The sequence below is a fragment of the Taudactylus pleione genome, unplaced genomic scaffold, assembly GCF_031769625.1.
Source record: "Taudactylus pleione unplaced genomic scaffold, aTauple2 ptg000022l, whole genome shotgun sequence".
Lineage (NCBI taxonomy): Eukaryota > Metazoa > Chordata > Amphibia > Anura > Myobatrachidae > Taudactylus > Taudactylus pleione.
This window is the reverse complement of record NW_028284424.1, coordinates 1406655-1428282: the sequence shown is the minus strand read 5'-3', so window position 1 is coordinate 1428282 and position 21628 is coordinate 1406655. Positions and strand designations below refer to the sequence as shown.

General features: G+C 43.6%; 1 protein-coding gene across 1 annotated transcript in view; it reads right to left on the bottom strand.

The window, feature by feature from the left end:
* The window catches only part of LOC148539668 (unconventional myosin-Vc-like), a gene marked incomplete at its 3' end in the record, with an annotated part of 55278 nt that extends 38517 nt beyond the window's left edge, over positions 1-16761 (bottom strand). The window contains exons 1-4 of the mRNA XM_088451034.1: positions 16726-16761; positions 6727-6837; positions 4953-5115; positions 3948-4092 (exon numbers count right to left, since the gene is read on the bottom strand). Coding sequence (XP_088307160.1) covers positions 3948-4092; positions 4953-5115; positions 6727-6837; positions 16726-16761 — 455 coding nt within the window. The remainder of the gene's footprint in view (positions 1-3947; positions 4093-4952; positions 5116-6726; positions 6838-16725) is intronic.
* Positions 16762-21628: the final 4867 nt, after the last annotated feature.

Below are 21628 nucleotides of genomic sequence, written 5' to 3'. Positions count from 1 at the left end.
TCGCCTCTGAATGAGGGCCTGTATCTCTTCCTTCTGGCTATTGTTAAATAGTTCCAACACTTAAAAATCACACACAGGAGCAAGATGGTACAGCAGCCAAGAGACAAGAAGCAAGCAGGCTGTAGGACCTATTACAGCAATACCTCTGTTACTATGGGCGCTGAGCTCCTCCAATCAGAGCTCAGCACACAGGGCCTGATTTGGAGATGTACTGTAAGTTCATCCGAGCATGAGCACACAACTTCGATGGTTAGGGGTCTGCACCTGCAAAGGACCTGTTCTGTGCATTTGCTGCAGTGTTTGGGGGCAGAGCAGAGGCATGCCTGATTGCCCTTCCGGAAACGGGAGCGTCACCTCCATTTTCTAGGACGGACAAGGCCAAGATCTGCGTCAGTGGACGCAGATTCCTGGTCTCTGGCGTGACCAGGCACCAGCCAGGCTGCAGGAGGCTTCAGCCTCCGCAGCCTGACCAAAGGAGCAACCATTGCGACCATCAGTGGTTGTGGGGTCGCAAATGCAGCAAGGAGATGTCTGACACCTCCTTCTGCATTTGAATCGGAGATAGACGTATATGTACAGCCGCTTGTGTGCAGCTATGCAAATCCGTCCATCTCTGAATCAGACCCACGGTCCACTAACTTCTGGCACACAGATTTCACAGGAGCACAGCTGACAGCTCACAAATGGGTGTAGTATATTTTATCTACATTCATAATGTTGAAATGAGAATGTCGACATGGTCGTAATGCCGATATGCTTGGCATGTTAACAATGACCACATTGACATTCATCATGTGGACACTGATAAAATGTTGACATGATTAGAGTGTTGACAAAACATTCCTGGTGGTCTAGTGGTGACTTAACCTGAGCTGGACGTGCAGTTCCATTGGTGTCTTCTGTCGGTGACGTCCTGATGACTTCCAGAGGATCCTGTGACATTTCCGGCCGTATCACTATCCCTAACTCCTAGCACTCTCCCTAATGCCTAACTCTAACATCTCCTCCCATAGCCTAACCCTAATCTTCCGTTGCTGCCTAACCCTACCCCTTCGGTCCCTGCAGAATGTCAACATTTCAACATGTCAATGCTTTACATGACGACATTTTGCAGCGGGCAAAATGTTTTTAATGTCAACATTTCATCAATGTTGACACTATAACTGTCGACATTGACACTATAACTGGATTTTGCGTTGTTGACAATTTTGAATGCTGACATTGTAAATGTTGACATTATAACTACATCCTCTCACAAATAAGCCATCTTCTGCCAGTCCACAGCCTCCTCTCCATCTAAAAACTGGTGTAACAAGAAAAATCCAGGTATTTACCACCAACCCAGCCACTATATGACAGTCCCTGTGTACGATACTTCTTCACCCACCCACTATCTGACAGCCCCTCTGTTCTCTACTTCTTCACTCACCCACTATATGACAGCCCCTCTGTTCTCTACTTCTTCAGTCACCCACTATATGACAGCCCCTCTGTCTGATACCTCTTCACCCACCCACTATATGACAGCCCCTCTGGCCGATACTTCTTCACCCACCCACTATCTGACAGCCCCTCTGTTCTCTACTTGTTCACTCACCCACTATATGACAGCCCTTCTGCCCGATACTTCTTCACCCACCCACTACCTGACAGCCCCTCAGTCCGATAGTTCTTCACCCACCCACTAACTGACAGCCCCTCTGTCAGATATTTTGATTCTTCTTCACCCACCATCTGACAGCCCCTTTGTCCGATACTTCTTCACCCACCATCTGACAACCCTTCTGTCCTCTACTTCTTCACCAACCCACTATCTGACAGTCCCTCTGTTCTCTACTTCTTCACACACCCACTGTATGACAGCCCCTGTCTGATTCTTCTTCACCCACCCACTAACTGACAGCCCCTCTGTTAGATATTTCAATTCTTCTTCACCCACCATCTGACAGCCCCTTTGTCCGATACTTCTTCACCCACCATCTGACAGCCCTTCTGTCCTCTACTTCTTCACCAACCCACTATCTGACAGACACTTCTTCACACACCCACTGTATGACAGCCCCTCTGTCTGATTCTTCTTCACCCACCCACTAACTGACAGCCCCTCTGTCAGATATTTCAATTCTTCTTCACCCACCATCTGACAGCCCCTTTGTCCGATACTTCTTCATCCACCATCTGACAGCCCTTCTGTCCTCTACTTCTTCACCAACCCACTATCTGACAGCCCCTCTGTTCTCTACTTCTTCACACACCCACTGTATGACAGCCCCTCTGTCTGATTCTTCTTCACCCACCCACTATCTGACAGCCCATCTGTTCTCTACTTCTTCAACCACCCACTGTATGACAGCCCCTCTGTTCTCTACTTCTTCACCCACCCACCCACTATCTGACAGTCCCTCTGTTCTCTACTTCTTCACCCACCCACTATATGACAGTCCCTCTGTTCTCTACTTCTTCACCCACCCACTAACTGACAGCCCCTCTAACCGATACTTCTTCACCCACCCACAATCTGACAGTCCCTCTGTTCTCTACTTCTTCACCCACCCACAATCTGACAGTCCCTCTGTTCTCTACTTCTTCACCCACCCACTATATGACAGTTCCTCTGTTCTCTACTTCTTCACCCACCCACTGTATGACAGCCCATCTGTCCGATACACCTTCACCCACCGCACCTACTATCTGACAGCCCCTCTGTCCTCCACTCTGTCCTGGAAACAAACATCATGCTGACTAACAACTTATATTTTTTAATAACATCGCCAATATATCATTTTGACAATGTTATTGGTAGGGGGCCCCAAAAACCCTAATCCAGCTCTGATAAATATGCCACTTAGATTTGGATTTACATACATTTATTTGGTGTAAATATCTGCATTATTGTACTGTGTATGTATAACAAAATTAATCCATATCTCAAACTTGCAGCCCCTTACCATAAGAGATGCAAAATTGGGACAAGCAAGCTTCTTAAGGGGCGTATCTTTTGCTTGTACCTTAGGCCTGGTGTAAAGATATGTGACGATGATGATGACACAAGCAGCACTAATTTGCAGATTATTTTTTTAAACCATTTTTGATCAGCCACAAGTGATAGATACAAACGGTGCACTATTAGTAGAGACTAGATACACAGGGCCTGTTTTTGTTTTTGAGAACAAAGGCAAATATCTGAACAGACAAGCAAACAAACAGTAAAGGAAATTGATGGGAACAAGAAAAGGGGGGGTGTAAGGTGAAGGGGGTCACGAACGGAAACAACTCACATAGCAAATATGAATAAAAAAAAGGGATAGGTTAGGTGGTAGAGGGGAATATAATTACAGAGGGGGCCATGCGGTTCAGTCCTCCTGAAAGAGCCAGGGGCCCCAGACCTGGGAAAAGATGTTGTGTCTGTCATGGACGTGGTAAGTGTTATGTTCCATGCATGCGATGTGCCAAATGCGTATTTCTATCCGCAGAGAGGGGAAGAAGATCCATGTGTTACCAATGAGAAGCAATGGATAATATGGTTCAGGCAGAACATGTAAAGACAATTTTATGGAATGTTTGGACATATGTTGGAGGGGATATGAGAAAAAAACAACAACAATCCATTGCTCTATTTAGCAGCTGCTGATTGGCTTCATGTTTATTGGCATTTCCAGTATCAAGATGAAGCTGTCACTTCTATTTTGAATACTGCAGGATAGAAGACTGCCAATGGATGGGCTGCAGTCACTCTTTCCTTATGGATAGATAGGTTACAGTCTAATAAATGTTGGCTAAACCCACCAGGCCTCTACAGTATGTGGGTGACATTTACAAGACATAATTCACAACTATCTAATAGAAATCTATGTATGGATATACCAGCCTACCACTTTATTACTATAACACAAAGAGTATTGGAAGCAACATAAAGTCCACATCACGCCCTGCCCCATTGAAGATACCTAGCCATCTGTTTGTATGCCTCTTCCGCAACAGCAAATATATGTGGATCCATGTCTCCCATATTCTGGCCACTGTACGCATGGATAATTGCATCTCCATATATCGGTACCTCCTTATAGGGATTGATTGCAACCAGAATAATACCTGTGATGGATATTTATAATCAATCATTTCAGTGAGCATAAAACACATTAATACAAAGCATTATTCCATCTACCTGCGCCTGCAAAAAATAAATAACTTTGTGATGGTTTTTATAACCGCAGCTGAAATATGTGCAATGTGTGAGGTTGTATCAGTGCTGACAAAAGGCAAAAGACATGGGAGAGACACAACTCCCTGATCTGCTTATGGTCCATATAGAGGGACAAGATAACAGTGTGTATGTTTCACTTGTAATAGGCACAGCTGAGTAAATGTGTGTTGTGCCTTAAATGGAGGAACAATTATACAAGTCACTGTTACTTATAGTAAAACAAAGTTGTTCTTTTTCATTTTATTAAATAGAGCTTCAACTAAACAATATCCATCCAAGACATCGCTGCTATTTGTTTTGTTCTTGGTATTGTTGCCACTATGCAAATGCATTACACTTTTACCAAACCTGATACCATTATTCAGGGCATGCACTCAGGCATTTTTATATACCCCCATCATACTCTATAGGGTCTTGTGTGGCAGTCACCAGACCATGAACACAGCTTGGGCCTAAACGTAGTGATCAATATATCACCATAGAGGAAAGTAGAATCAGTACTGACTGTACTTGTTTCATACATCTAATGGGTCCCAAGCACTGCTTACAGTACTTTCTACTCATAGTACTTCATATGCTGCTCAAGCTGTTCAAACCTAAAAGCACAATACACCAGGAGCAGCAGATGCCACACATGTAGCAAATACCTAGAATTAATCATCATCGTATTATAATAACTGATTCATTGCTTCAATCTTATGAAACATTAACAAAGTTCCCCAGCAGCAGTGACCTAATGTTTACTTACCACTGTAGGTGTAGATTAGTTTGGATTCCATGAATCGCACCTTGAGGTTGTGTAGGACAGCCGGTTCATGTAAGTAGCTGAGAGCGGTGAGGTCATTTTCTCCTACAAGAATATCTGGATTTCTAAGAGGCGGAAGACCCTTCTCAATGACATACTTCAGGTCCTACAATAGTCACAATGATAAATCACATCTACTTTAACTAGCATTACTACACTCCCAAACAATGTAAGTTGTTACTTTTGGGATAACACAAGTAATAATAGGCATTTAATGGTGTTAACACTATTTTAATAATATTTTAATTACTGACAAATTCACATACAGTTAAAAATGTTCTGATGACTCCAATAGCTATAACTGAATGTTCTAATCAATACGGAATTGTTCACTAATCGCCAGGAAATACAAGTAAGCATTTCCCTCTCGCGTTAATGAATGAGAATCTAAAGTAGTTTTTACTTAAAATACTTTCAATTCTTTAAAATTTAACGTAACCCAAATGATTGGACCTAAACTACAGATTCATTTATTTGACTACTGGGCTGACAGGCTGGAGGCCATGTGTTCAGATAGTTTTACATAAGGTGATATACCTGACATATATGGAAGAGAAGGACCACACAAATAGTACCTTATTGGTCTGATTGTAAGCTCTCACGAGCAAGGCCCTCTTCCCTCATGTGCTTCTCCTTTCCCTAACCTACATTATCTTATACTCCCTACTACAGCACCTAACCTTTGGTTGCTGCCACCCTACTGATCGCAGATGGAGCATTATTTATAAACCACGTCCTTGTTCTGCATTATTTTGTACTATAAGCCATTGTTTTCTTGTTTTGCTCATTTGTAAGGCGCTGCGGAACCCTTGTGGCGCCATATAAATCAAGGATAATAATAATAATGATAATTGGGACAATGGTGTGGTTTATAATAATAATAGTAACAATAATAAAATTAATTAAGACAATGGTGTGGTTTGGGAAAAATAGGGTGTGGCTGAGTGAATAGTGAGTATGCATTCTGTGGAAACCAGTTGAAATAACCTGGGTCGAGCGACCCGGCATTTCATCCAGGGTAACAAGCAGGGTTGAACACGAGTTCAACCTGGCTCACGGTGCAGTGTGAATGGGTAACCCGGGTCGATGCGGCACCGGGACCCGTTTACAGCATAGGAACAGCCGGCACTTGGAAATTATCTCATCTCCAAAGCGCTGGCTCAGCATGTGATGGCGGTGACGGCATCGACCTGGCAAGAAGCCGGTCGGGCCGCCAGGGGTCTCACACAGGTCGCACCCGGGATGGACCAGTGTACAAAAACCCAGGTGTGACCCGGGTTTCCAGTGTGAAAGGGGTATTATTCTGTTCTACTTTTTTCTTTGATTATATTGGGAAGTATGTCCTGAGCCAGGCTATTTTACAGAATATATAGGAGATATCAGAGAACTAAGGGCTGGGCAATGTTTTTGTAGGCTGGAACCACACACACAAGAAATTCCAAATGAACAAAACAAGAACACAAGAAGAGGAAGTCATTTTTTAGGCAATTAAGTTTTTCTTTTAGTTGCTATACAGAATGACATGAGGAATATGTGAATAAACCAAGTTTGCTTGATCTCTGGGAATGTCCATGCAATTTTCTGAATTTTGGAGAGGAAATAAACACTATGCAATTTATTGCTAATTTCTCAAGCAAGCTATGGACAGATAGAATGGCCATACCTTCTATGTACATATAACAATGCATACAGAGATTACATTAACGCTAGGCCTTACAGAGCCATCTTCCAAGCATAAATGAAGCACAGCATCCCCAATCTTCAAGTCCTTTGTAATCTCTGCCGATTTCCACACTTCATCTGCATCAGGGATCCAAACCCGGTTATACTTAGAGGAAAAAGAAATGGATGCAATTAAACCAGTGAGCTATACACATGTTACCAGACTGACAGAACACTTGTTCTACATACTGTTAAATAAACAAATGGCTGCAGAAGATCTATCCTTTCAGTCAGCAAATAGTTTAAACTAGGTGTGCAAAATCCACAGAATACATTAATCACTCAGGTGTAGCAGTCTCCTCAGCCACGGGCTACTTCCTGCATTGTGAAAACGATTCTAATCTAAATAGTGTGTGTGTGTGTGTGTATATATATATATATATATATATATATATAAATATACACACACAATCACAATGTTTCTCCTATGTGAGGTATAGCAACCCCCAGGGAAAAAACAAAACACAGGAGGCACTCCCTTCCTTAGAAAATATAAAAAAAAATAAATAAATAAAAATATATATATATATATATATATATATATATATATATATATACTTATATCATATTGAAAAAACAGTACAGCAATATGATATAAGTATATATATATATTTTTTCTATTTTCTAAGGGAGTGCCTCATGTGTTTTGTTTTCTCCCTGGGGGTTGCTATACCTCACATAGGAGAAACATTGTGATTGTATGCATTATTTAGGAAGGCACCCCGTCTCTCGCAGTCTCTCCTGAGTGCCGAACTTTTGCAGTATATATATATATATATATATATATATATATACAGTCAGGTGCATAAATATTGGGACATTGACAGAATTTTCATATTTTGGCCTCTATTCACCACCACAATGGCTTTGAAATAAAACAAACAAGATGTGCTTTAACTGCAGACTTTCAGATTTAATTTGAGGGTAATTACATCCCAATCAGGTGAACGGTGTAGGAATTACAACAGTTTCTATATGTGCCTCCCACTTTTTAAGGGGCAAAAGTAATGGGACTATCAACTCAAAAGCTATTTCATGGACAGGTGTGGGCTATTCCCTCGTTATTTCATTATCAATTAAGCAGGTAAAAGGTCTGGAGTTGATTCTAGGTGTTACATTTGCATTTGGAATCAGTTGCTGTCGACTCTCAGTATGAAATCCAAAGAGCTGTCACTATCAGCGAAGCAAGCCATCATTAGGCTGAAAAATCAAAACAAACCCATCAGAGAGATAGCAAAAACATTAGGTGTGGCCAAATCAACTGTTTGGAACATTCTTAAAAAGAAAGAACGCACCGGAGAGATCAGCAACACCAAAAGACCCGGAAGACCACGGAAAACAACTGTGGTGGATGACAGAAGAATTATTTCCCTGGTGAAGAAAACCCCTTCACAACAGTTGGCCAAATCAAGAACACTCTCCAGGAGGTAGGTGTATATGTGTCAAAGTCAACAATCAAGAGAAGACTTCACAAGAGTGAATATAGAGGGTTCACCACAAGATGTAAACCATTGGTGAGCCACAAAAACAGGAAGACCAGATTAGAGTTTGCTAAACAACATCTAAAAAAGCCATTACAGTTCTGGAACAACATCCTATGGACAGATGAGACAAAGATCAACTTGTACCAGAGTGATGGGAAGAGAAGAGTATGGAGAAGGAAAGGAACTGCTCATGATCCAAAACATACCACCTCATCAGTGAAGCATGGTGGTGGTAGTGTCATGGCGTGGGCATGTATGGCTGCCAATGGAACTGGTTCCCTTGTATTTATTGATGATGTGACTGCTGACAAAAGCAGCAGAATGAATTCTGAAGTGTTTCGGACAATATTATATGCTCATATTCAGTCAAATGCTTCAGAACTCATTGGACGGCGCTTCACAGTGCAGATGGACAATGACCCGAAGCATACTGCAAAAGCAACCAAAGAGTTTTTTAAGGCTAAAAAGTGGAATGTTATGCAATGGCCAAGTCAATTCCCTGACCTGAATCCGATTGAGCATGCATTTCACTTGATGAAGACAAAACTGAAGGGAAAATGCCCCAAGAACAAGCAGGAACTGAAGACATTTGCAGTAGAGGCCTGGCAGAGCATCACCAGGGATGAAACCCAGTGTCTGGTGATGTCTATGCGTTCCAGACTTCAGTCTGTAATTGCCTGCAAAGGATTTGCAACAAAGTATTAAAAAGTGAAAGTTAGATTTAGGATTGTTTAGTTTGTCCCATTACTTTTGGCCCCTTAAAAAGTGGGAGGCACATATAGAAACCGTTGTAATTCCTACACCGTTCACCTGATTTGGATGTAATTACCCTCAAATTAAATCTGAAAGTCTGCAGTTAAAGTACATCTTGTTTGCTTCATTTCAAAGCCATTGTGGTGGTGAACAGAGGCCAAAATATGAAAATTCTGTCAATGTCCCAATATTTATGCACCTGACTGTGTATATATATATATATATATATATATATATATATTTATTTATTAATCACAGGGACTCTGCACTCACCATAATAACTAGCAATAGTAATAAACAGTGGAGTTTTGGTTCAATGCATTTAAGCTTGCAGTCCCCATCAAGGGACCCCACTTTACTACAAATCCCTCCCCTATTGCTCATAATTATAGCATGGAGATAGCTATCACATAGTGGGGTCCTTCAGGGCCAAAACTAGGATTTTTGTCACCCGGGGCAAGACAGCAATTTGGCACCCCCCTGGTAATACCCCCATAGTAATGCTCCCTGTAGCAGTGCCCTATAGTAATGCCCTCTTCAGCAGTGCAACTATAGTAATGCCCCCTGAGGTAATGCCCCTGTAGTAGTGCCCATATAGTAGTGCCTCTGTAGTAGTGACCATATAGTAATGCCCCAATAGTAATGCTCTTGTAGTAGTGCCCACATAGTAATGCCCCTGTAGTATTGCCCATATGGTAATGCCCCTGTAGTAGTGCCCCTGTAGTGCCGCTTACACACAATAAAAACCCAGTACTTACCTTAAACCCCGATCCTACGTCCGCCGCACTGTCTGCTCATCTGCTCCTTGGAACTATGGGAGAGACGTCATGACATCTCTCCCGTAGTGCCCGTGGGGAGAGCCGGAAGCTAGAGTTCAACTCCAGCCCCCCCTAGTTGTGGCCCTGGATAGGGCCTGCAAGCTTAAATGCATTGATCAATTCATGATTCAAAACCCCACTGTCAGCTGCTCATCAGTACAGGATGAGCTACATTTAACAGTGACAGATTGTGTGATCCCTACATGTACCTTGAGCTACACTGCCTCACTGTCTTGCACTTTTAAGGTAAAAGATTTAAAAAGACAATAAACCAATAATAAATAGTGTACAGACAAGTTATATCAAACCATGCACTTGCAGTTAGGCTGCATGTAAAAGGCAGCTGTTATTAGAAAATGTCCCTAGAGTTCCAGAGTCCCAGACGCCTCCATTGGTAAATGGAACAGTTCATGTGAATATCGATGCTTGAAAAGCCAAGCCTTACAAGTAAACACTGAGCTGTGTACTCATTCAGGCACATTGCGGTACACCCTGTTTTAAGAGACCTTCCCTTAGGTAATAGAAAAATATGTTTACCACATTATTTAGGAGTATTTAAGATGTGCTGAGAAAAATAAAAATTGTGCTGCTGCTACCAGATGAATCATTTACTCCAATTTAACTGATTCATTTTGCTATAAACATTTGAAGTGTAAATCTAAAGCCTTGTATATGCTGGGCAATAGAATCAAGCATTTAATGCACATCAACAAGCGGCACAAGCGAGTAGACTCTGGTGCGGTGTCAGAGTATACTGCGCAGGTCACCAGGAAAATGGCACGGCAGAAATCTTCACAGCGATTATTCTATTCTCCATGTACAAATCACCGGGAAAATGGCCACCGTGCCATTTTCTCAGTGATTTGTGCAGCGTGTTTTTTACGAACACTATGTTTATCGCTGCCTCTGGCTCCTAGGTACTGTTGAATTGCAAAGCTCAGCATGTCCTGCCAGAGGGCAAACTGTTCCAAAATTGCTAGAGAGCCAGAGCCAGGAACATAAAACACTTAGGGCTCTATTTACTACAATCCGCATATTGAATGCAGATTGTAGTGTGATATTACCGAGTGAATTCGCATTGCGAATTCAGGCAATATCACAGGGATTTACTATAAATCCCTTGCAGGGACAGAGCTTGAGATAAAGCTCTGTCCCTGCGGATCCCATCCGCACTCTAGTCGCGGTATTTTCGGAAAAAATACCGCGACTAAGAGCCCGCGCATGCGCCGACCCACCGTCGCTGCTACCCCCCACGACGCTAAGCCCCGCCCAGCGCGATCGCGGACCCCCCCTTCCCTTCATTACACTTCCTGCATCCTCCTGGCCTCCGGTGATCTTCTCCGGGCTTCCCGATCAGGTGATCTCCCATACTGCACTGGGGCCCGATCACCTGATGACCGGGCAACAGAGCACTGTGGGAGACCAGCTGACCGGAGAGGAGCCATCACCGGAGGCCCGATCACCGGTCCCTGGATTCAGGTAAGTAAAAAAAAAATGTTTACATTTTTTTTTTCTTTTTTTTACAGCAATCAGCTTGCGGTCTGTTTAGACCACACAGCTGATTACTGGTACCGGCTCCCGCTTCTGCTCTCCCCGTTAGAGCAGAGTGGGAGCCCGGTAACCGGGGGAGACCCTGGATAACGCCAGATGGCGTTATTATCACAGGTCTTCCCCCGGTATTTTTTTACAATTTATTTTTAGTAACTCTGGTCGGATCACATTTCCCATTACAATTATGGGAAATGCGATTTGCTTTACTAAAAATAAGTGATACTTAGGGGTTGGAGTAGAATTTTACTAATTCTACTCCAATTGCCCTGTAATAACTACAGGTGAAACTAAAATAATGTGAAAAGGGTGCCCTTAGGGGTTTATTTCCTAAGGGACAGGTTCTAAAATCCGGTCATCGCATGCATAACGGCATTGGTAACGCCGGTATACATGACGATCACTGCAAAGGACCGCTCTTTCGGTAAGAGCAGCCCTTTGCGATGGAGGGAATTCCGCGGGGGGCTTCTGGGAGGGATACGATTGGATCCCTCTATCAGCACTCTGCGGAAAGAAGCCCATAGGCTTCAATGGGTAACGCGATCAGGAAGATGGCGTTACCCACCGCAACCAAGCGTTGCACTCCGGCGCTTGGTGCATATAAGAAATGCGGTCAAACTCGCATTTTCGGGGTTGGTGCATTTTTATCCCTTGATGTACCTCGCCCATTAAGAGAAGGTACACTGCTCATGCACCATGTACTGTGTGTATCTGGGGGGGTGGGGAGGGTTCAACATGATGATTTCATAAATAAATAACATTTTCATGTTAACATAATCAGTTTGGAAATGATGACTGTCTTACCTTGCTCTGGTGGTAACATACCAGTCATTTTAAAGGCTGCAAAATCATAATTTTACAGCTGTAGATTTTTGTCTCTAAATTATGCCTACTCTAAATCCGGCTTTATATGCTCATTCACACAAGCCATTATGACAGTATTGCTCATGGGCACCAGGGGGGTTGGCAAGAAAGGTGGCTAAGTGGGGGTGGAGGGCAGGTACAGAGTAACAGGGCTTTGTAACGTGGGCTGTGCACTGGCTGTAGTGTTAGAGAAGTAGCGCAAGGCCATTTACATAGACTGCACTGCTGCCTGTACATCTGTGCTCCCTCTTGCACTTCAACACTATGCTCCACTCTTATCTAGGCTAAAAGATGGTGAAAAAATTGGGTGTGTGGAGTGTTATATGGTGTTGAAGAGATTTTGCCTCCTGGTGCCAGGGACTAAGGAGGTGATTCAGACCCGGACGCTAAGCTGCGCTCTCTCACAGCGTCAGGGGGCGGATATGCAAATGCTGCAATCACACAGCCAGGCTAAAGGACGCCCACTATGTCTTAGAGAGATATGGCAGAGTGTTCGCACGCCGGTGTAATGACGCCCACTTTTCCTCCTTAGCACATGTCATCTCCAGGAAGTGTATGATTAATCAGTAACATCGAGAGCCATCGGAGCTGCTTGCAGCCCTTAAGGTAGACCCTACCATGCCGCAAGCACTGTGATCACTGTAGGCTGATATACAACCAAGTGACGTGCACAATGACGCTCCCATGTTAATTATGGACACCCAAAGAACACCGTTTTGATGCTCAGATATGCCTGAGTTCATACAACCACTTAATTGTTTTCAAAGACCTTCCCCTGTTACCACCCACAAACAGCACATCGCACAGACTGGTTTGCGCATGCGCACTGCGACGCATGCGCAGACGGGCGGCAATCGCGGCTTAGCGTCTGGGTCTGAATCGGGCCCTAAGTTCTGCCACTGTTAGTGATGATAGCAATTTATTAGTAATAATAACATTTTACACGCATAAAAACTGCCAAGGAGGGTGGGTTATTGAATGAGTAAATTGCATGTGATAGGGATGTCCCAGTATTTCTAAGCCACATTAGATTCCTGGCCAATAGCCTCCCCCTAACCCTATTTCCTGCATCCTAACACTAACCCTTTCGACCCGCAGTCTAACCCTAACCCTCCCCATTAGTGCCTAAACCTAACCCCCCCTCCCCCCCTCGGTGCCTAAACTTAACCCTCCCCCCCTTAGTTCCTAACTCTAACCCTCCCCCAGAGGTGCCTCACCCTAACCCACCCCCGGGGGTACCTAACTTTAACCTTCCCCTCCCCTAACCTAACCCTAAACCCCCTGTGATGCCTAAACCTAACCCTACCCCCCGCAGCTAAGATCTAACAAACCCCGCTATACTTACGATCGGCATCCCGGCTGTCAGGATTCCGGCATTGGAATGTCCACTACTGTCGGTATTCCAGCACTGGTCTTCTGGCCGGGAAGTGGCATTCCAGCGCCGGGATTTAGTCAGCCGGCATGCCGGCTGCAGATATCATAACTACATGCCCATTAGAGGTGTTATGTTTGAACAGTAAAAAATAAGAGTCTACAATAAAAATTTATAAAATCAACTTTTATTAAAAACTTATAAAATACACCAAGCAACTATTTTTCAACAGTTTAAACCCTAAGTTCACTTTTTTTTTTAAATATCTCAGATGAGACTACAACTGCTGTTCAAAATCCCAGGGGTAGATGTATCAAGCCTTGGAAAGAGATAAAAATGGAGTAGTTGTCCAAAGCAACCAAATAGCTCTTGTCATTTATCTAACATGAAATGAAGCTGGTTGGTTGCACAGGACTCCTCCAAACAAATCTAGATCCCAGCGCAAGAAGGAAGAGAGTCCAGGGTGAATATATACTAAAGACATATTTTAATCTGTTTAAAATTAATGGAAATTGCAGAGCCGTAACAAGACTTTTTGATGCCCTGTGTCAGAGAGAGCATTGCCCCTCCCCCCCACACTTTTCAAATAGGGACATAAGATAGTGCACCTGAAAAAGGGCCATGGTCTCATGGGGAAGGGCCAGGGAAGAGATAGGAGAGGCCAGGAGATGCTGGGGATAAAGAAGAGGAAGCTACAAGTGAGAATGATAATAAACAGGAAAATTGACAGGCCCAAACAGCGCCCCCTGCCCTGCGGTGCCCTGTGCCATGGCACTGGTCGCACTACTCTAGTTACGGCCCTGGGAAATTGATCAACATCGATGTTGTGTTTCTGGGGCTAAATCACACATTTACTAAGCATTTAGCAAATGTGTGATTTAGGACTCTCTTTATTAACATTATTTTTACTAAAATAAAGTGAAAAAGGGTGTTTTCACACCCTTTTCATATTATTTTAGCTTCACCTACAGTTACTATAGGGCAATTGGAGTAGAATTCGTAAAATTCTACTTCAACCCCTAAGTATCACTTATTTTTAGTAATCAGATCGCATTTCCCATAATTGTAATGGGAAATGTGATCTGCCTGTTAGTTACTAAAAATAAATTGTGAAAAAAATACCTAGGGAGGCCCTGTGATAATAACGCCATCTGAACAGACCGCAAGCTGATTACTGCAAAAAAAAAAATCGTAATAAAAAAATTCACTTACCTGACTCAATGGACCGGTGGTCGGGGCTCGGGTGATGACTCCCCTCCGGTCAGCTGGTCTCCCATGCTGCACTGTGGCCTGGTCATCAGCTGACCGGGTCATGGTGCAAGATGGGAGATCAGCTGACCGGAGGACATGGAAGACATCACCGGAGGCCGGATCATGCAGGTAAGTGTAATTAAGGGAGATGGGTAGTCGTTGGGGGGGGTGGGGTCGCGGGGGGTTGCGATCATTCGGCGGGGCTTAATGACGGGGCGGGGCTTAGCGTCTTTAGCATCGGCGGCCGGTCGGTGCATGCACGGGGCACTGGTCACAGTATTTTTTTGCGAAAATACCGTGACTAGTATGCGGATGGGATTCGCAGGGACAGAGCTTTCTCGCAAGCTCTGTCCCTGCAAGGGATTTGTAGTAAATCCCTGTGATATTGCCTGAATTCACAATGCAAATTCAGTCTGTAATATCACACTACAATCTGCATTACTAAGCCTCAAGGCCCCCATACATCAGAGATGGATTGCAGCAATTGTGCAATTTGCAATCGATTGTGTATAAAAATCTGCAATGTATGGGCTTCACAGATCGCAGATTACAACCAAAAAGTGATTGGAATTGTTTAATCAGATTGTCAAACATGTTGGATTTCACAGATCGATTGGGGCTGTAGATTGCTAGTGTATGGACATGATCAGCAGATTTGCAGACCGTTTCCAGCAAAATGATGGGCCTTTCAAGATTGCCATATCTGTGTTTGCTGCAATCGATCTGCAAATCACTGATAAAGATCTGTAATGTATGGGTGCAGATTGCTCGATTGGGAAATCCTAAAATCGGGCAATAAATCTTCATTGTTCAATTGTGGTTTTCAGATTGCTGATGTATGGGGGCCTTCAGGCCTGCCTAGGTTGTTCTATACATATGAGTCAGCTTCCAAGTACTTAAAGGCAAATTCCACCATATTTTTATCAGTATTTTCTCACACCTGGGGGTATATTTACTAAGGTTGATTTTAATCGATTTTGATCAATTTAAATTCAATTAAAAATTGAACAACATCGATGTTGTGTTTTTGAAGGCCCCCATACATCAGAGATGGATTGCAGCAATCGTGCAATTTGCAATCGATTGTGTATAAAAATCTGCAATGTATGGGCTTCACAGATCGCAGATTGCAACCAAAAAGTGATTGGAATTGTTTAATCTGATTGTCCAACATGTTGGATTTCACAGATCGATTGGGGCTGTAGATTGCTAGTGTATGGACATGATCAGCAGATTTGCAGACCGTTTCTAGCAAAATGATGGGCCTTTCAAGATTGCCAGATCTGTGTTTGCTGCAATCGATCTGCAAATCACTGATAAAGATCTGTAGTGTATGGGCGCATGATTGCTCGATTGGGAAATCCTAAGATCGGGCAATAAATCTTCAAATTGTTCAATTGTGGTTTTCAGATTGCTGATGTATGGGGGCCTTTTAGCTGGGTACACACTTTTTCGATCCACAGCTGATCGTATTAAGTGCTCCTGATCAGCCGAGCAGTGTGTCCCCAGCGTGACTCCTGTTAGAAAGATTTCTCATACACTATGCTGCAACCACAGGGGTCATTTTGCAGCATTAGTTTTTATTATAAGCAATTTCCAGTTTATTCTGATGCAAAGAAATACCTGGTTACATTACAGGGTGTTCCTTACATGAATTCTGATCATGTTTTCAATCTCCCTGTGCAATATAATACTCCATTATTATATAATATTCCAAGGAGTTCATGCAAATATGAAATAAAACAAAAGGATGACATTAATGATTGTTACTACTTCACTTACATTAAAATTAAGCTTTGCCAAGCTATGCTAAATAGTGTATACATTAATTATGTATGCCAGTATGCTGATAGCTGGTGGAGGAGATCTACTTTTCCAATTTCATGTTAAGAATGTTACTGTACCTTAAGGTTCTCTTGCAGACAGTCTGTATGTAGCATGTAGTGTTCTAACCTGCCTCTCTGGTTTGAGCTTGGCATATGCTGTATAACACTTTATATGAAGCAGACGTGTGAACACCTGTTGGGTCCGGTTACCTTATTAGTAAACTAAATATTATAATCCCTTCTGTTATTTTATGGCTTCAGTGTACCATCCCTTAGATCACTAATTAGACAGGATATGCCCTTTATTTTACTGTTTAGTTAAGAGGCTACAGGAAGGGCATGCCCAGAGCAGTCTGATTGTAGACAGTGTTTTTACTGTATACAGTGATCATTTTCCATTTTATACCTTATTTACTAATATAGAAAGAACAATAATCAAGAAAATATTTAAACATACAAAGGCACATTTGCAGTGTTATTATAGGTTGGGTGCATTTCTCAAGCTGGGTACACACTGATAGATATATTGCATGTTCCTTTGAATGGGTGATAAACTGTATCTATAGAGCATCGCCAGGTGTGTAAAGCGGATAGGTCTGTGAATGACGTAGTTCACAGACATATCCGATCTGCTGTGCAGCACAGCAGATGGCACATATATCTGAAAGATTTATCGGTGATCTGCTGGTGTGTATGGGCGACCCGCCGATCGTCTGTACGCATGCTGCCAGGACCCGGCGGTGATTGACAGCTCAATTGGGCGACCCGTTGGGCAGACGATTGGTGAGTGCGTATGCACTTACCAATCATCAAATAGGCTGACGGGTGCTTGCAGACTGATGAGACTGTGAGTGACTGCAAGTGGACTATCCACTGTCACAGAGCAGTGTCAGAGGAGAGAGTAGGTGTACCTGATTATTCAGCTATTTAAAGTCATGCCCTGAAGGGTTGTGTTAAAGGAGAAGCTATTACCACAAGTTCACTCCCCGCTGATTAAAGTGTCCCAGTGCCCATTTGTGTCTGCTGTAATCGCAAACCACAAGCCTTAATTATAAGCCTTATTAACTGCAAGCTGCATACAGATATGTCCTCATACATTATTGTTGTAGTCACGCCAAACAGCCCATCTCAGCGTTATCGGCTTGTACCGAGTATCTTTTTTGCGTCTTTGGTGCAACTGGAAGTGACAAACTGCTTCACAAGGCTGCACTGATTAATTGATATGCGACATTTGTATGTCTGTGTGCGGCTGAGGCTGAATCTGTATATGAAGTGCTACGATGCAGCAGCCGCAGCTTTTTTCCACGTGCTTCGTATACAAATTCAGTCGCAGTCTTGTGAAGCTGTTTGTCGCATCCGATTGCGATATAGGGCCGGATTCAATTAGAGGCGAAAAGCCGTAATCCGCGAAAAAGTTTTGCCTAGTGCCGCTTTTCAACTGTTTGCGTCTCATCTCCAAATTCAATTCCAGGACCAATTCGCCTAAGCAAAAACTTAATGCACTGAAACAGGCGGAAACGTTTTTCCAATGAATGGCAGGCGGAAAAAAGTGCAAAATCTCTATTTTAGGGTGCAAATGTGGGGAATTTATTCAGAACCCTTCGGACACCCCTCCCTCCCCCCCCCAAAGGACAAATCAACACAAAAAAAAGAAAAATGACCGTAGAACACCCCAAAAAAGACGTCATTTTTGGGGCGAAAAAAATAAAGTTGGGGGCGATATAGGTTTCTTGGGGGGGCTGTATGGATAGGGCAGGTGGTTTTAGGATTGCAGGTGCATGCAGCTGGTGGAAATTTCACATTTTTTTTTAAAAGTGCACTTTAGAGACACAAAAATATGCTAGCACCCATTTTCATGTACCCCAAATCTGACTGGACTATTTATTTTCACCAAAAAAATACAGTTTTTTATGGAATCGGTATGGAATCCCGACTGCCACATGGCCGGCACTTCGATTCCCGGCAGCGGCAGCCCGACAGATCAGCAGAGCCCGGCAGCGGAAGCCCGAGAGCGCTGGAAATCCCGATCGTCCCTAAGGTAAGTATAAACTAACCTAACCTAACCCTCCTTAGAGGTGCCTAAGCCTAACCTCCCCCCCAAGTGCCTAACCCCAATCCCCCCTCTAAGTGCCTAACCCCCCCCTTCCCCGCTGCCTAAACCTAAGTCCCCCGGGGGGTGTCTAACCCAAAGTCCCCCCCGGGGGTGCCTAACCCTAACCCTCCCTCCCCCTAGCCTAACCCTAACCCTCCCGGGGGGGTGCCTAACCCTAAGTCCCCCCCGGGCGCCCTAAACTCAACACCCCCCCCCGCGGCTGTCCGCTCGCGGCGCCCGAAGTCGGAGAAATGTCAGGCGTCTAGATATAGACGCCCGGCATCTCACCCTCGCCGGGATATGATAGTCGGGAAGCCGGCTGCCGGTATTAAGGCAGCCGGTGTCCCGATTGTATACCGTTTTTTATCATTCTTCACCACGTTTACAAATATGCTTCTAGAAAGCATTCAACACAACTTAAGGACACAAAGTACATTTATTAGGGCTAATAGTACACATCTGTAATGATTTCCAGTGTCAATGCATCTTATTTTGTGGTACAGACTGATTCCCCCAAGCTATTCAGTATTTCAGTACATTCGCCTATCTGTATTTTTGGCTGTTCTGTCATTGAATAGGGCAAATCGCAGGGACACACATTGCGCGATTTTGCGTCACAAACAGGCGAATGCGGCGGAAAGTACTATAGGTGAAAAGTGTCCGACTTTTCGCGTCTAATTTAATACAGGCCTAAGACGCATTTTCAGGTGAAAAAGATGCACAACTCCAAGATGAGTCACGCAGGACCTGGCACCGCATGGTGTATTAAAGCAAAGTGTATGAGGACACATCTGTACTTCCCATTTATTTACACCAACAGACACACAGATTCCAGGCATCTACGCACCACCATAGGTGCAACAAGAGCTCTTATTCTGACTGTAAATGTATGCTGGAAGGTTACGGTTCTCGGTAGGAATGGCCATCGGTGTGGTCTCCATCGTTGGTTACCATCGATGTAGAAAACGGAAGGAACCATCAAGTGTTAGCAATTCCATATGCAATTGCAAACGGCATCGCCCACATTGGTTTGTGCGTGAGCAGTAAGGGTTTTTGAGAATTTTCACACGTGCGCAGTAGTAGAACATCACTCAATTGTATAAATATCATCACTGCGTCCATCAATGAACCAGGCCCAGAATCAACAACTGAACCTGCCAATGTGATATTAATGCGAGAGTGCAGATCTGGTTGTGAAAAGGGAGAACTCCTTTCTAGCCTCTGTGTCATACACAATGGAATCATACTTAAAATAAAAATTGGAACTGGTGCCAAGTGCAATTTTTTGTAAAAAACTCACCTGCACAGAACATATCCACAGGATTGGTCCACTAATTGACCAGACAGATTCTAAAAACCTTGTGGTGTATGGAGGTCAAATCATTAAGACCATGGGCACGACCACACTAGAGTTCACTTGTGCCCCATTACAGTTTCACATCGCTGATCGTGACATTAGACCACTACTAGGACTGTTTGATAGCGTTAAACCTGATACACCTAGGAGCCGAAGTCCATATGGTACAGCAAGAAACACCAGAGCTCAAGGAATTAAAAGATCTGTTTGACTGTAATACCATTGGTAAACAACCTGTCAGTTACCATATGCCACTGGATGAGTTGATTGTCCCCACAGTCTATGCACCCTGACGCATCCTGATCGCCATGAAGGACAAAGTGCTTGCTGAATTAGTCTTCATGACATAGCTCAGTGTAATCACCCCGATAGAGGAAGCAACCCAGTGGGTCTCAGCCTTGGTAGCTGCAGTAGAAATTGATGGCTTAGTCAGAATATGCATAGACCCTGTGCACCTCAACAAAGCACTTTTGAGGCCTCATCACCCATTGAGAACAGACAAACTAGTTATTGCTGACATGCCTAAGGCAAAAATTTTAGCAGTCTGGAGGCTAAATGTGGATTTTGGCATATACCTCTAGACAAAGAGTCATCCAGCTCACCATATTCACGACACCCGCTGCACAATATGTTTTTCTTTTGCATATGCCTCATGGACAAACCACCGGAAGCAAAGTTTTCTAACAATGCATGGAACAGCTGTTTGCAGGTTTACTGTGCAAAATCATTGTAGATGATATCCTCGTCTGGGGTCGCAACATGCAAGGATCCACGCCATAAACTCAAGGCTGATAACAGACAAATGCAGGTTCCAGAAGTTCCATTTGTGGATCACCTCCTCACTGACAAGGGGGTTAAGCCGGACCATGAAAAATCGGCGGCCATTCAGCAAATGCCGTCCCCTGAGGACAAACTCCAACATCACTTTGCAGTTACAAATTTAAAACACATGCTAACGAGTCCTCCAGTATTTCTGTATTTTAATGTACTTTTATCAGTGGTCCTCTTGACAAGGCTAAGTGTAATCACCCCAATAGAGGAAGCAACACAGTGCCTCACAATACAGCCTGGGTGCTGATGACGCCAAAATAACAAGCCCATAGCCTTCTACTCCAAGGTAACTGACTGAATCATAATATGCACAGATTGAAAAAGAACTTCTAGCATTAGCATTTGCCTGCCACAAGTTCCATGACTTTATATATGGGTGTCCTGTTACTGTTGAGATGGACCATCTGCCACTCATTATCATACAGAGGAAGCCTCTGCATAATGCTTCTGCCCGCATACAAAGAATGATGCTCAAGTTGCCAAGAAACGATCTGGATGTCATCTACAATAATTATTTGTGGATGATACCTTCTTTCGGGCCTACTTACCTTACAGTGGATGCCCACATGTCGAGGATGTATATGAAGTCATGTCTGTGCAAACACTTTCCTCCCACCGAATGGATCATCCAACAACGCAAAACCTTGGTGGATGATCTATGCCACCAGCTATCTCAAATAATACTATGTAGGTGACCCCAG